General features: G+C 39.1%; 1 protein-coding gene across 1 annotated transcript; it reads left to right on the top strand.

The window, feature by feature from the left end:
- Nucleotides 1-1,414: 1,414 nt before the first annotated feature.
- Nucleotides 1,415-14,537, top strand: LOC118478879 (parathyroid hormone 2 receptor-like; the record flags this gene model as incomplete). Its single annotated transcript, XM_035973267.1, is given in 4 exon segments — nt 1,415-1,511; nt 2,182-2,292; nt 4,896-5,032; nt 14,443-14,537. Coding segments are annotated over 4 exon segments (440 nt in total), but the record flags the coding sequence as incomplete, so codon positions are not given.
- Between the last annotated feature and the right edge of the window lie 2,963 nt (nt 14,538-17,500).

The raw sequence follows: 17,500 nt of genomic DNA, 5'->3' as shown, positions 1-17,500 counted from the left end.
TTCTCTTGTTTGTACGAATATCTAGGTCTGGTTGTTTATAATTATCCTTCATCATCCTCTCTCTCTCTCTCTCTCTCTCTCTCTATATATATATATATATATATATATATATATATATATATATATATATATATATATATATATAATTTTTTATTTATATATTTTTTTTAAAAATAATTTATTTATTTATCTGTCTATCTGCGTAGCTATCTAGGCTCTATATTTCAGTCTGCCTGCCTGTCTGTCTGTCTGTCTATATGTATGCCTTTCTCTCTCCCCCTCTTTTTATCTCTCTCATTTTCCCCTCCCCTGCCCCGCCCTCTCTCTCTCTCTCTCTCTCTCTCTCTCTCTCTCTCTCTCTCTCTCTCACTCACTCTCTTTCTCTTTTTCTCCCTTTGTCTGTCTCTCTCTGTCCCTCTACCACTTCCTCTATGACTCTCACTCATGTCCGTCTCCCTCCCTTCCTCCTTCAGTTCTGTAGGTTCTTTAATCTTCGTATGCTTCCGTGTAATACAAGTATTGACTTAAAAGCTATTGTACGCTTCTTGGGGAAAGTGGACAAAAGAAAGGTCTGGAATAGGGATCTAAGATATCACTGAAAACCCCGTTCACCCCCCCCCCCCCACGAAACAAATAGTAATATAAAAAAATAACAGTACAAACCCAACGCTCACTCGTGTTCCTTTTGACATTAAAAACCAACCAAGTATACTGTATTGAAATTGAATGTATATGTAGTTGGAGGCTAGCCGGTCAGCATGCTGACCCTTTTTTTCTCGGTAACAACCAGGAAGGAGAGATGTTTTGCCTCCGAACTGAACAGAACTAGGAAAAACGAGACTTCTGTTTGAAATTGATCAAATATAATAGAAATGTATTTATCTTGATATATAAGTAGAATGAAAAAATGAATATGACCACAATTTGACGGAGTGGCTTCTAGGGCATGGTTACAATTTTCAGTACCGATTTGGGGGGGGGGGGGGGTGTATAGTTATATAACTGACGAACACAAATACTGGAACAGAGAGAAACTCGGTTTTTGTTCTCAGCTTTATTAGATCACTTGTGTGTTGGTGTATCCCTCTTCACTTAGTTAATCCACATTGGTACTCAAAATGAAACGTATCGCCGACGTCGCGGTGTACCGTTTTGGTTATCAACTCCTTCAGGCAGGAGATGTAAGTTCAATTCCCGCCTGGGGAAGCTTATTTCAGGGAGTGTTTTCATCTTTTTCTTTGGATACCGTATCTCCCAAAGCCCACCTTGGCCCTGCCAAACAGAAACAATGCAGCCTATCTCCTAAATAATCTACTTAACATCAATGGCACCGAAAAGTATCCATAACAAAAAGCCATTAAAAAACAAAGTCGGTAAAGATGTTTCTAGTTTAACAAAAGATTGCATTTAGGGAATGCCTAACCCATGCCTGCAGTACAGACCAGGTTGTGAGATTCGAATAAACAAAATAACATTCCAGCATGGAAGCAAAGATGAGCGACTGCTTAATGGTGCGTGAGACATGGGAAACAACGTTATGAACTGCTTTTCGTTTCGACTATTTATTGTCCACCCCCTCTCTGAAGTCTGGCTTAATTTTTATATTCAACTAGTGTTTCAGGAAAGGACTAGATACCCCAGATACCATAAGGGACACTGTTTTCCTTTGTTATTTAATTAATACGCTTTTTTTCAAAATCGATAAGACTGTTGACAGATGACCACCGCAAAAGAGGAAGTTGTGTCTCATGCCTTCATTTCGAATAAGCGATTAAAGGTGAATTGAATTGATTAATCTCCCGATCGGCACATCGTATCAAGTGGTGCAACCAAGTCATTATTACAGCTATCCCAGTCTGTGGATAAGACTAAGAGGTACGAACCAAAAGACGAACAAACGCCTGGAAAAATCACCCAGCACTAATTGTAATCAATATGGCTCGAGGCGAGCAAAAACAGGTGTACAAAACTTTAACATCTGAGGTAACTTGACAGCTTCCCTCGAAGTATTTTAAGTCTCGTAATTTTTCGATGACAACTTTGGACTGCACGCGCCGATTAAATCGAAACCGTTACATGCACATATGCACAATAGTAGACATTATTCATGCATGATAGAAGTCATGAAATGTCAATTATAGATTAATCTTCTCCTTCAACTCCCCCCCACCTCCAATCCAGATGACCATTGTAATGCCACATGGGATGGTCTCATGTGCTGGTCCTCGACGCCCGCTGGACAAACGGCTGAGCAGAAATGTCCAGCATATGTCGACAACTTCTACAGGCATGGTAAGTCGGAAATGTATTTTTTAAATAAGATAGCATTTGAATTTAATGCTTCATCCGATCCTATGAATCGTGAAGGTTATACAGCTTCACTATAGTTTCCTTTGATTAGCTACATTACTTTATTGTAATGTCTATTGAGGCAGCTGAAAAATCCCTCTCACAAGGGAGAGAGAACCGTTTTATTATGACATCCCAAGACCTGCTTTTTCTCTTATTGCCATCTCTCCCCCTACACTTCAACTTTCGCTTCTTTCTCTCTCTCTCTCTCTCTCTCTCTCTCTCTCTCTCTCTCTCTCTCTCTCTCTCTCTCTCTCTCTCTCTCTCTCTCATCTATCTATCTATTTATCTGTCTCTCTCTTTCTCTCTCTCTGCTCTCTCTCTCACCCCTCTCTCTATCTCTTTCTCTCTCTCCCACTCACACATACACACACAAACGCACATACACACACACACACACACACACACACACACACACACACACACACACACACACACACACACACACACATACCACACACAAACACACACACATACAAAACAGCCTTCATTAGTTCGAATTTAACCAAACAAACATTGCATGTGACTTTGCTCAGATATGTTCTCAACACCACAAAGCTCTGCCCCCGCCCCCCACCCCCACCCCGGCCCCATACGTTCATACCCGTATTTCTAATTTTGAAAATTAGGTGTACTTACAGATTAATATCGTTACAACGTGGAATTTTGCAAATTATGTAAGATTAAGGATTTCATTTCTGGCAAATCGAGTCTTTGAAAAACATCATCTTCATTTTACGCAATTTCCTGTGTTCGCCATGCTGCACGAAAGTTACAGAGAGAGAGAGAGAGGGGGGGGGGGAGAGAGAAAGAGCGAGAGGGATAGAGAGAGAGAGTGAGGGGGGGTATATAGAAAGAGAGGAGAAAAGAAGAAGAAGAAGAAGAAGAAGAAGAAGAAGAAGAAGAAGAAGAAGAAGAAGAAGAAGAAGAAGAAGAAGAAGAAGAACAAGAAGAACAAGAAGAAGAAGAAGAAGAAGAAGAAGAAGAAGAAGAAGAAGAAGAAGAAGAAGAAGAAGAAGAAGAAGAAGAAGAAGAAGAAGAAAAAGTGGGTTCACGCGTTCTTCCAATTTTTAATACTTCCAAGTCGAAGAAGAAATTGAAATGAATGGTACCGAGAAGTTGGTTTCACTTTCTTCGTGTGACCTGGAAGTACCGACAACAAATAATTATGTTTTGGCGTGAGAAGCAAAGTCGAATGACAATATTTTCTTTCCTATTTCAGCTTTCACAGTATCTCATTTCACTTTTTTTTTTGTATTTTGTAACGCCTTTTCAACACGAGGAAATTACGTATGGGATCTAAAAAGATGAACCTGGAAAAACAAAATGAAAATGCCTGTTGGAAGACAGAAAGGCTAACTAAATTTCAAGGAACCCCCCCCCCCCCTTCCCACAACCCCTTTCCCAAATAACTCGTTTCCACACCACAATCTCCAGCCATTCCCTTTCATTTTTCATAAGGCGTTTGTAATCAGATTTCTGTCTGCAAACCCCAGAATCTAAATAATTCTGGAAGCGCTGATCTTTCTGTCCTACCTTGGAAAAAAGACGCACTCTTTCTTTAGACCTCAAAACATAAACGATGGTAGCATTATTGGTGTTCCTAGCACTATTTTATTTGAGCTTCTAAATTAATTCATAAAAATACAGGTTTCTGTATTTAGAGACAGTGTGTTGAACATCGAATTATGCATGATATACACTTTTATGAACATGGCCAATAACTCGCTGGTGTCTATGTTGTAGCAGTTAGGCGCTTCAAGGTCGACTGTTGAAGGTGTGATTGGTGTTTTTATATTATTACGTATCTCCATTTGTTTCTACGGATCCTGAGACGTTGTATCCGTCTTAGCAAGTGTTGGCCCTGACAGGCAGGGTAAAAAAGCTCATCTTCGTAAAGATCTAAATTGTGCAGATATGGGTCAAAAAGATCTACAATTATACCGTATATTGCTGTTATGCGCTCTTCTACATGCTGGTGTAATTCGTTGACATCATTCCAGAAACTAAACTTTTATGTTTGCTTTTTTCTCTCAGTTGATACGTTTTGAATTCGGCGTCTACGGCATAAAGGTTATTAACTATTATTATGTTGTTCACCGTTACATGTAACCGATTCACATTGGACACTAGTGTGGGAAAGTTATTTCATCCAGTATCTTCGCCTCAGGTTTCGAGGGGGGGGGTTGTTTTTTTGTGTTTGTTTTGTTTGTTTTTGTTTTTGTTTTGTTTGTTTTTGTGTTTGTTTTGTTTGTTTTGTTTTTGTTTTAGTAGAGGTTTTTGAAAACAAAACGTACGATCAATTTCGTCATACGTTTACAAATAATAAGGTGTGTGCTTATGTTATTTGCAAGACATCATGAACATATTAACAATTCCCGTCTTTAGACCGAACAAAACAACAAAAATGAAACAACCACCCTACTTCAGCCTTATCTCCCTGTTTACTTTAATAGCTTATGACGGGCTACCAAGGATGGCTTGTTGTTGTGAATAAATAATCAATATTCTCATTACTGTGTTTCCCTGTATCTCACCCTTTACAGCCACGGCCACCCGAAAGTGCTTGGACAGCGGTCAGTGGTTTTTCAACTCTGAGCTCAACGCAACGTGGAGTAACTATACAAGTTGCAAAATCACGGATTCGTACGGAGCTGGTCCTCCTCTTGTTCTTGTGCCCAAGGTTAGATTCTTATCATTTTACTTTAAAAAGTTGGGGGGGGGGGGGGGTCAAGATTCCTCTTTGTTGAGATGGGGGAGGGGGGAGGGCTCAAGATTCTTCTTTGTTGGTTTGATGAGTTTTGGGAGAGCTTGAGGGAGAGGAGAAGGAGGATGAGGAAAAGGAAAAATTGAAGAAAATGGAAAGGGGGGGGAGGCGGGGCGGGGATTGAGAGAAATAATATATATATTATATATATATATATAAATATGCCAGAAGGACATTTTTCTTGGCAGTACAGGACGTAAAAACACACGCAGGTATACATAGAAATTAAACTATATATTACTCTAATTCAGAGTCAATAAGAAAAGAAAATTAAATCTGACAATAATGTACATATCACATGAGTAATATCATACGACCACATGCAGGAATTTATCCCAAGAAGTTTAGAGTAATATTATAGATACAAGTAGATATTCGAAACAACAATACACATTAGTATGACAATAACCTCATACTAGATTCTAGATTATAAAACAAAAACTGTTGTATCTTTCTTTCTTTGTTCTTAGTGGTACGTACCTGCCGCTGCGTGATCTTACAATTTATGTGGAAAGGGGGCAGGACTCGTTGTTTATAATGTTATTTTTTAAATCTTTTCTCATGCATTTTACATTTCATCAATTCTAGTGAAATCATATACAGAGATCTTGCAGGCGTTCTTATTGGTTCTCTCAATTTTCATCTTGTCTTTCACTCTACAGTTTCCAGGCCTACAGCAAATACAAAATAGTAACATGTTTTCAATCATAGGATGACAAAAAAGGGACACAAACTGAACTTTCTTTGACTTATTCTTTTATGTACGAGAGCAGCGTAGGGATGTAAGTCAAGCTTGTTATCAATTATTATTCCAAGATATTTGTAGGAGTTCACAACTTCCACCACCTCAGCTTTAATAAATGATGGTTGCAACTGGTCTTTTTAAACTCTTAAATCTATTAAAGAGAGAGAGAGGGAGAGAGAGAGAGAGAGAGAGAGAGAGAGAGAGAGAGAGAGAGAGAGAGAGAGAGAGAGAGAGAGAGAGAGAAGCAGTGATGCGACAAAGAGAGAATGAGAGAAAGAGAGAGAGAGAGAGGGAGAGATAAAGAGAGGAGGGGGGAGGAGAGGAAGAGGGGAGAAGGGGAAGAGAGGAGGAGGGGTATCGTTATAGTGGTATTCAGAAAAAGTTTGTTAATAGTATCATAATGCGTCCCTCGCAAACACGTTTATCCACTGTTTACTAATATACCAAACTAGCTGGGCCCCCTTTCGATGCAAGGAATGGTCGGTGCATCGGTGCATCAACATCAATTGAAAGTCATTGGCCTACTTTATTTACAATCTACTGGAACGGAGCAAAAAATCTTGAGAGAAAAGTGACACACGTGTTTCCAAGTTGCCAAATATAATAATAGATGTGTAGATTGATTCTCTATTCCGCTTTCAAGAATGTACACTCCAGAATTTCCAAGGTGTGCCTTCAGTGCGCACGGCTAGTAAACAGAAACCTCACTTGTTTACAATGGCGTCTTAGAAGACGGACTTTCCCAAAATTAGAACTCTGTGTGGACGAAACAAAGCATTTTGAAGAAATCGGGGAAAGCAGTTTGCGTGGATTTTTTGACGTTAGGTCATAGCCACATGGATGCTGTGGAGGCCTGCAAAGTTTCAAAGGTGTGGGTTAAGTAATAAGGGAGGAGTTTGTGCACAAAGCCTCCCAAGTCCACTTTCATATATATATTTAATTTGTATTAATTACAATAATAAATTAAAGTAAACTAATTGACACGTTTTCACTTTCTCTGTTATTTCTGTTTATGTTATTGCTTCGTGGAAATTAGAAGAAAAAAGTCTGCAGTGCCTTATAGGGGCTGGAGCACCTTAACAACAAACGTTCCTTAATAGTTTATGTTTGATTCGTAAAAATGAATCAAAATATGAAAATAGAAAGTTTTTCTTTTTTTTCGAACTTAACTATGATGACACATGTGAGAACACAAAAACATTCAGAATTTCTTTTTTCTGTGATTTTATATGCTCTTCATGCTTATATTTGAAAATTAAAGCAATGAGAAAACTATTAAAATAATTTTATGTTCCGTAAATTATTTTTCAGGGTATTTTTCATTTTGTCTCATCATGGTTATGTTCGAAAGGTATTAGATATTTTGCAGAGATTCATAGTAAAATGTGAATAAAGTGGCATTCTTTCATCATTAACATGCATTGTGAGTCAAACTAAATCTTCTTAATCGTTGGTTGCCCAAATTTTAATAAAGAAATTAAAATATGAAAACGGAAAGTTTATACCTTTCTTTCGGACATAACTATGATGACACAAATGCAAACACAACGGCATTCAGAATTTCTTGTTTCTCTGATCCTCACCATTTGATATTATGCTCTTCATGCTTATGTTTGAAAATGAAAGCAAAACAAACTGTTCAAACGCTTTTGTACGTACACATTCTAAAATAAGTGCCATCATAGTTATGTCATTAAGAACTTGGCTTGACGTTACGTAACGCAGTTACACAGCTTAGCATGCCGTCTGTTTGTCTGTAAATACGTGTTTTGTTGGAGGAGATATACATGAATAGAAAAATTCAAGTCAAAACGAAATATTAAAAACTTTGTCATCAACCCTCTGTGCTACATTTTAGGTACCCACCTATTATCAAAAGCTCAAATGAAAGCCAATCATTCCCTCACTCTATCCCGCTCACATCCCAGTGTTCGAACTTTGCATGATTTCAGTCACTCGAGATTGATTACATACCACCTGAAAAAGCGTACATAACTTAGGTTGTGGTTTTTAGGGGGATGGGGGAGTTGCTGTCGTTGTTATTGTTACTGATATTGTTTTTGCTGTTGTTGTTTGTTTGTTTGTTCAAACTGTTAGTTTGTTTTTGTGTTTGTTTTTTGTTGTTGTTTTTGTTTTCTTTGTATGTTTGTTTTTGGGAGAGAGGTTGGGGGGTAGGGGGGTAGGGGGGGGCAAGGAGGCTTGCAATTTATCTTTGGAGAAAAGAAACAGTACAGTATGCACCACAGGCGAATACTACTTGCCAATTTTGTATGCAAATTATTTCATTAGAGCACTCGGGAGGCAATATATTTTTAAAACTAATAGCTGTATTCCTGTTTGTGGCACAATTGGTCAAAATTCCTGCATAGTGTCTTAATTAAGGATACTGCTGGACTTTCTCTAAGGTTCGACTTTTCCTTTAAGCGTCTGATTTCAATATAATCATCCCCTGTTGAATTTTTGCAGAGGTCGTTGTCCTCTGTAGATCTATTATTCTTAAAATTACTCTGACAGTGGGAGCCACCCACGAGGTTGACAACCCACACATAATTATTCTCAACTGTCGTGGCAGAATGACAAGAGCTAGGGACCTGACGCTTTTCCTTTTCCTTCCCTCATTTGTTTTGCGTTTTACCCAGCCGAATAACTGAAACCTCACCTGGACATGTGTCTGGCAGGGTGTAGGAGTTGTGATGTTCAGTCTCAAATATTGTCAAAAATATCAAGCGCAAGGACCAAATTTTTATGTTAAAGTCAAACTTATCACAATGGCTTCAGAGAAGGTTCGTCCGGTTGTATGGTCCTCCAAGTTGATTCATGTTAGATAACCTCAAGATACCTTGTCTCCGACTTGTTTGTTTTTGTAAGTCTTTTACTCTACTTGCCACACAATTAGGCCATAATAAAAGTGCCGGCGATTTTGATGCAATTTTAAAGATCATAATCCGCCAACTTGCTATCTACAACCCCCTTACAAATACCCCAACATACCTGCCACTATACTGTCTTCCCACTTAGCTCCTCTCTACACTAATTGGCTTGGCCCGATAGAATAGGCTAACACTAACAATGTCTCCTTAGCAGAGACTGAGCCCACCATTTCGGAACTCCATGGTGACCGTAAAGATGGTTCAAGTAGGGAAAGGGATAGAAGGTGCCCACGTCTCTCGTGACTCATTGGAGCAGAGGAAGATAGGACTCGCGCTAACATTATTTAAACGCAATCCCTCATCATCACTCATCACCACTGTTATTTTTAAAATCATCACCACTCTCAGATCAATGACTTACATCTATAAACCTGGAATCTCTATCCGCTACTACAGTTAATTGTTATACTAAGTATGCACGTAATACACTATTGGACGCTATCAATATGCACTTTTTCCAACTAATCTGGTGGCGTCAACTTCATATAAACGGGCAAGGGGGAAAAACGTATATTCATTCTTATGACATAGAACTTTATTCTTTTAGGTAATCGATGTTCAGGAACAAGATGCTTTTAATCGCATGATACCACTGAACACTTTTGAAGTTAGTATGTCAACCCCTAACTCAAGATAATAATAAATTCATCACTCAAACAATGAAGACAGCTCACATGAATCTACAAACTTAAACATGACAAATAGAAATAGACTTTATTCTTAGTTCATATATGCTTCAGAGAGGTTTTGTGAATGAAGTAATGATGAAGCTGGGTGTTACTCCATGGCCCGGTCTTTTCAAAGTGGTTGCATTAAGAGCCATTCAGATTAGGACGTTTCTCGGGGGAAATTTTAATGCCTCTGGTCCCAATGTCGGTCTTTTTTGGATGATGTCATCGATCTTATATCTCACACAGAGAGCTTCTAGCTGGCAGCCTGGCATCCGTCTAGAGGAAAAGGGGCGAAGTGGGAGTAGGTTTGAGTTGAACAAATTTGAGGCAGACGGAAGGGATGGGAAAAAAGGAAATTTTTAAAAAGCTCATGAATAACAGTATTTGCAGTTTTCTTTGCATACAAAAAATACTTTGCGGGCTTCTTATAGAAAGCAGGAAAATAGAAAAAAAAATATCCAGGAAGGTTTTGTTTCATCAATTAAAATTTGTTTTTAATGTTTTGTCTATCACATTTGTTCAGTTTGGAACTACATACTACTTTTTATCATCTAACTTTTAAACGCATTCCAAATTCGTTAATTCGTTTCAGCATTTATTTGTAAACAGGTTAAAATTTTGCACCGGATCTTGTGTATGTGTGTGTGCTCGCGCCCCGAGTGAGTATGTGCGTACATGTGTGTATGCATCTGTGTGTATGTGTATGTGTGTGTGTGTGTGTGTGTGTGTGTGTGTGTGTGTGTATGTGTGTGTATGTGTGTATTAGTGCGTTTTGTGTAATAGTTTATTCCAAAGATTGGGCAGCAAAGGAAGAAGTAGAGGAGGTCATTCTTTATAGTTTGTGAAAATACCAATAATAATTTGTACTACTGAAATATAAAGAATTTTATAAATGTTTGCTGTTGTAAAGTAGTCCCAACAGCCATTTCGTAAAGGTGCTGCCTGCTAATATGTTTATAGCTTCAATAACATTCTGATGAACGAGTTTCGAGTCCGATAGATCTGAATAATTATTAATAATGTATTTTATTTCCCTTTAATAAGGACCTTTCTTAGAATAGATCTATAGTGTGATAGGGTAACTAAGAACTCATGATTCAGTATGGCCTTGTTTGTGTCCAGTTGGGTGTTCTGTTACAGGAAAAATAAATCCAACCGGCTGACGTGATGGGCCTACTTATTACTGTTTAGCTTTACAGCCACAGCCAAAGTATCTCCCACACACCGGATGGTGTTAATTAGGTTTGGGCCTAATTATTATTGGCAGTAACCTAATCATGTTTCTCGTTTACTCTCCCACACGTCTATCCCATTCTTACTTTGGTTTTTCCCCATTTTTTCTTCAGGGTTTGTTTTCATTCCACATTATCGAGAGAAAGAATAATATAATGCCGCAGCCAAAAGCTCGTGATGAGACCATTAGACCGCTCTGGGCTGACAGTCGACATGTGAAACGGGGGAGGATACGCGGAGAGATGGTGGAGTGGGGGGGGGGTCAAAACGGAGAGGGAGGGAGGGAAAAGGTTGGGGGGGGGGAGGGGGCAATGCGGATAGGGAGGGAGAGACAGGGGATCAAGGGGGGGGGGGGGTAGACACACAGAGATAGAGACCGAAATGAATAAAGCAGCCGGTAGTTAGACACGACAAGGAAGAAAGCGAGAAACAGGAGAGAGAAGAGGAGAGAGAGAGAGAGAGAGAGAGAGAGAGAGAGAGAGAGAGAGAGAGAGAGAGAGAGAGAGAGAGAGAGAGAGAGAGAGACGGTGAAAATGGGTAGGCTGCTAAGTAGACTTGGAACCAGAAAGATGAAAAAGATGGAAATGGCTGGAGAGAGAGGTGCAAAGGGTGCGGTGGACGTAATGAAAAGAAAAAGAAAAGAAAAAGGCTTAAAGGCTTAAGGAAAAACAAGAAGATAGGATATTGACTTGTTGTTCGGTGCCAAAATGTCAGAGAGTGGGTGGGTATATTGAAACAGATAAACAAGAGTGAGCGGATGTTGGAAGAGAAGGGGAGGAAGCCTCTTTTCAGTCGTTTTATTTAATTAATAATTGCCATCTTAGAAGTTGTTGAACTTCCTTTATTGTCTATTTCTTCCTCTTTAAGCATGTTTTGAATGCTATCCATGCCATTTATAACAGTGTCTGAAAATAGACTTTGGTTCAAAACGGTGAAGGGAACATACCCACCCTCCCTATCGCTCCACTTGTCCTGTATCTTGTTAAAGAAGACAAGCCGTATTTGATATCCACTTGTCAACTAGTGTTGTTAAGTGTTTCTCAACTACACGTTAGCATCTTTAAATCATTGCTCAATCCAGATAGTAGCCTGTTTGCGATAGGTTTAAAAAAAGTAAGAGCAACATTTTTTGGGGTTCTTTTTTTAATAGACACAATCAAGGTCATTTAGAAGGCAGGCTTCCGACCCTGCAGACCAGGTTATACCTGGGCTTCGAGGGATACAAGATCCCAGTAGAAAGATAAAGATACTCAGTAATAATGTCTGCCCACTCGGGAATCGAACTTGGTTCTTCTGCGTGTGACAGTGAAGTGTCTAACTATCCCACCATATTTTGTGAGCTCCTCCACTTTCTGTCAAGATTAGCTCAAAGCCCAACAAACACCTGGTTAGTTGTTACATGTCTCGGTAACAAACGCTTGCACTTCATGCTGTTGATCATTACCCCTCTCATGCCTTCCATGGGGCTAACACTGGCCAATTCTACAATTATGCTGTGCCAAATGGTGGTTATAAAACAGGTTATGAAATGCCTTATAATCTACCTACAACATCTCTACAACCAAATAATAGTATGCTGCGACGGATGATGCTAACAAAGCAGGTATCTAAATGTCTTTTCTGCCTGCAACATCTCTGCAACCCATACACTATGTTGTCACAGATGATGCTATAAAAAATAAAAAGGTAACGAAAAGCCTTTTTATAACCTGGTTCCAAAATCTCCACAACCTATCCTTGACATGAATGACTTTGATCAATACGACTTTGTTCCATATAAAATCCCTTCACGGGATTGTTACAGTACATCATTCCTAGCCAGTGAGAAAAAGAAGGGGTGACGATCACTCGCACTGGGTCGGCAAACACAGTGCCTTTGGTCCACAAGCCATCATTCCGAGAGTTCAAGCGCGACCCCGAGATTTACAAGGACAAAAAAAAGAGTTCCAGGTTTCTTTTTTTTCCAGAAACTGCTGTACTAATGTGTAAGGAAAAAAATTACAGCCATGTCAAGGAATTTTCTCCAATGTCCGTTTCTTCTATATTGATTGTCAGCTTTGGAAAGAGCCCCCTCTAGCTATGTCGTTATGTGTGCATTTTTGCTCTTCCCAATAGCACTACCTGCAAGGAAGTGTAGATGTTTGAATCTCGACTGGAGAGGGCGGGGATGGGGAGGGGGATACATCAAAAATATTCTTTCAAGTACGTACCGTACATATATCTCTTTGTGTCTAAGTGTCTTTCTGTATGTGTCTGTCTATCTGTCTGTCAGTCTGTCTGTCTGTCTTTCTTTCTGTCTGTGTGTCTGCATCGTACATACATACACACACACACACACACACACACACACACACACACACACACACACACACACACACACACACACACATACACTCACGACAAATGTCTTTCGTCCCTTCCGACATATTGGACAGGGACCCCCGGCTAAAGGCGAGGCACGTGGCTGATACATAACAGTGTACTCTTTGCCTTGTCTCTTGAGAGATGAGACTAGATTCATTGATTAAATGTTCAGAAAGGATGGACAAAGAGCCAGCTAGTCGGATAAGAAGGGAAAAAGATAGTAGCCTGAAGAGGTCGGAGTAAACAGCAAAAAAAAAATTGGTTGAGAAAGAATTCACGATTATATAAATCAATATACGACCCCAGAATGGACTTTCGGTTCCAAGTTAATTCTATGTTTCAATTAGAAGGCAGAGATTTTTTAATGTGCTTGACCAAAAGGAAGAGCTTTCTCTGAACTCGCCTATACTAGTGGCATTTATACATATTATATTTGAGAAATCCGTCACTTTGGCCGCCTAAAACTTCGGAACCACTTAACTTTCGAATTTTACCAAATTAGTGGTATTTCAGAATCATATAAAGGGTGCACAGTTCTATGGAGGATCCTGAAGTCACTGTAGTTTAATTTTCAGTTTTTCATTAGTTTCGTTTAGATTTAATCTTGGGAAAGTTCGTTTTCTAAGACGCCATTGTAAATAAGTGAGGTTTCCGTTCAATAGCCGTGCGCACTGTTTCTACACCTTTGAAATTCCGGAGTGCAAAACCACGAAAGCTGAATAGAGAATCAATCTATACATCACTATATCTAAACTTTCTAATTTTTTGCATCACTCAGGATTTATTGCTCCATTCCAGTAGAGTGTAAATATAGTAGGCCAACGACTTTCAGTTAATGTTAATGCTCCGATCATTCCTTTCATCGAGAGGGGGCCCAGCTAGTTGAGTTATATTATTCAAAGTGACCATTTGTGTGAGAGAGGCCGACCTAGAGGGAAATAAAGGAGGGGAGGTGGTAAAGTGAGGTGGTGTTAATAGTATTAAGGAACTTTGTATTGAAGTATTTTAATAATAGGTCTCAATCGGCACCTTTTGGAACATTTAGGAGGCAGGCTTCAACCTTTCTGTCAAGATCAACCGGGGATGAGGGGGATACGTCCCAGGAGAAAGATCGGGAACGCAATAAAAAAATGTCTCCCCTTGCGGGAATCGAACTCAGGTCTTCGGTGTAACTTTGTATACAGATAAAGAAAATGATAAAGGAGTAAACAGATAGATGGTAGGTAGGTCGGTAGGTAGGTAGATTGGTAGGTAGGTAGGTAGGTATGTATGTAGGTAGGTAGGTATGTATGTATGTAGGTAGGTAGGTAGGTAGGTAGGTAGGTAGATTGTTTGCTTTTGTGAATCGCCTTCTTTTGTAAACGTACTTTCCCTCATTCACAGGAACACATGGAACGGATCAAATTGATGTACAGTATAGGATACGGTGTATCCCTCTTCGCCCTGTCTGTCGCCATATTCATCATGATTTACTTCAAGTGAGTTCATTTTGTTGTATTCATCGAAGCCAAATAGGAGTTGAGGCTCTTTTCTTTACATCTGCTGCCGCGATATTATTGATTTGCTTCTTGTTCTTTTCATAAAGCAGCCGTCTTGTATTCTCAATACTGCTTTTACATTAACAAATACAAAATATTTGGAGCCCACCTGTGCTAGGTCATTAAGTGAGGTATGGTAAGAAAAAGAAATATATTTGTTGCTCCTGGAATAATATCTAATTGAGGAAAGACTCAAAAGGAAATGATCACCTTTGAATAACACCTGATTGAAATTCGTTTAATACATGTATTCCTTCCCTCCTTTCCACTAACTGATTATGCTTATTTATTTATTTATTTATTTATTTATTTATTTATTTATTTATTTATTTATTTATTTATTCATGTATTCATGTATTCTTTTATCCTTTTTTATTTATGTATTTATTACTGTGTCCCTGGGCCCTCTTACCACCCAGCCTCTTCATGTGCGTTGTCCTGCTGCTCAGCCCTCAACTCTTTGCTTTATAGCCCATGCCCATTAGAGGATCGGTTCGGTTTCTGTCGGCTTTAGTGCATACTATAATTAGACCGTCTGTTTTTGGAGGTTATCATTGGTTTTGTCGGTTTAAATTTTTCCACTTTCGTCGGTTTCGTCGGTTTTGCCCCTCCTGTGGAGTAAAATCCGGCTTGCCCCAAACCGACAAAAGGGACAAAATCGAACCGAACCGATGATGTCAATGGGCACCGCATTTTTGGAAACGCATTAGGTGCTGCTCATACTTATAACTATAGATTCGAACACTTATGGTCTCTTCAATATATTGCTTGATCACTAACAGCTAGACGCTTATATATTATAGAAGAGTTAGAGTGTTAAATTACCCTCTTATGCCAATATTTTAGGTTTTCTTTTGAATGCACACCTTCAAACCCACCTTGATTTGACTTTGAGTATGACTGTTCGTTCTCAACCCGTTTGGGACTTGTATGTGAGCTGGATTATTAGAGCTATTGAATTGTAGATAATAATAGTGTTTTTGTTCTACATGCGTTTTGTGACTTATCTTATCAGACACGATTGGTGAAGGGGAATCACAGAAAATATGAGTGTGCTTTTTAAGGAAGATGTTTATTTTTATTAACTTTCTTGCAATAAATATGCGTATCACAAGATCTTGCAAAACTAACCTCATTTTCTTCCAGGGTGGGGGGGGGGGGGGGGGAGTTATCTGTTACATATCTTTCAAAAATTGTTGGGGGGGGGGGGGTCACTACTGGAGATGTTATTTTTTACCGCTTCCAAAAAATATTTTCTTTTAACAAAGGTCAGTATCTAGTAACACTTCTCGAGATAGATGACATGTAAATGTCCTCGTTTTTTTGTCTTTTTTATATTTTCTTAGCAATAATCATGGTACTGATGATTATCATGTCTATTACACAAATTAAATTAAACACAACAAACAGAATAAGAGATACTCAAAAATAAAACGACAAAACCCCTTGGTTCTGATTACGCACGACATGAACTTTCCAACTTCGTGAGTTTTCTTTTTAAAAAAGATTTCTATATTGTTGTTTTAGTTGCAGTTTGTTTTCCATTTTAGTTTTTTTCTGTTTTTCTTTAAGGTTTAGGCTAACACTTTGGAAAATCGATAAACAAATTAAAATTCGTCTTTGGGAAGTCAAAACGCTTCTTCCGGAATTGCAAGGCTTGAATCCTGAGATTGTTCAGACAGCGAGACGAATTTCTTGAGGTTTTTTAAATTTTACTTTTTTTTATCTCAGTTTTCCCCCTTTTTAGGAGGACGTGGCCAAATTTCATTTCTGTCAAAAATAATCACAAAGAAAAATTAAAGAATCGCCGAAAGTTTCCAACGACAGCACGTTCCTTGACATCGTGGTAATGCTCTGTTTTGTCGGAAGGGGAGTCTGCTGCGTTGAGCTGTGAGGGTTATTTCATCAGGACACACTCTACCCACGAGCACAATGCTATTGGTACTTCATGACACGATCAATGATGTTTTTCTGCTTTTCTCTGTAACATTTAGTTTGTTTTTCAATCGTCACACGAATACCTGGTAGGTTGGGATTTTTTTTCGTAAGTGTTTTACGGCGCTCGCATCCCCATATGGTCACATGGGCGCGCGGGATACCTTAAATATTTTCTGTTGGTAGGAAATTTTAAATTTTGCCCGGATGGCGGCCGTATACTACTCTTATTGATTTTGGACCACCAAGGGATCTTTAACGTACGTAACTTGCACACGGGACCTCCGAGATTTATCGCCCTTATCCGAGAAAGCTAGCTCTTAGATCTTTCATAAGATCAGGGTTTGGTTGAAAGTTGATAGATCTTTCCTACCATAAGATCAGGGGTGTGGCTGAAAGACAGCAATAAGAAGCCCAGGAGTAGCATTGGAAACGCTGCAGAAAGAGCAAGGAGCACAGAGGAGGTTGCAAACGAGATTAGGGGGTGGGGGCAGAAAGTGGAGACAAAAGCAGACGACAGGACAATGTAAGAGAGAAGGAAAGGAGGTACAAGGAGGAAATTTTGAGAAGAAAATGTTCCGTCGCTTCGATATTTGTTGTCTCTCATCAACTGCTTGCTTGCCAGTGTGATTCTACGCGCTGTCATTTAATCTAGATAGTAATAAATGTTGTCAGATGAGACACTGCTTTTGAAAATTAGAAACGTGACTTCTCAGAGACATAATCATAGAGATGGGGGTTTTCTGATGGTTTTAGCCCTCCTTTGATTCTATTTTCCAGTTCCCAAGTCCATTATATTGTTGTTCGCATTTGTTCTCATGCCCCTGGGCTTTGGAACTCGAATGGAATTTGATACCTTAATAATGTTCGTGTCAGACAATGTTATAAAATTTGTAGCTACTCTTATAACTACTTCTACTACTACTACTACTACTACTACTACTACTACTACTACTACTACTACTACT

The sequence above is a fragment of the Aplysia californica genome, unplaced genomic scaffold (genome assembly GCF_000002075.1).
Source record: "Aplysia californica isolate F4 #8 unplaced genomic scaffold, AplCal3.0 scaffold01090, whole genome shotgun sequence".
Classification (NCBI taxonomy): domain Eukaryota; kingdom Metazoa; phylum Mollusca; class Gastropoda; order Aplysiida; family Aplysiidae; genus Aplysia; species Aplysia californica.
The sequence above is the reverse complement of the archived record's forward strand: the minus strand, read 5'-3'. Positions and strand labels throughout refer to the sequence as shown.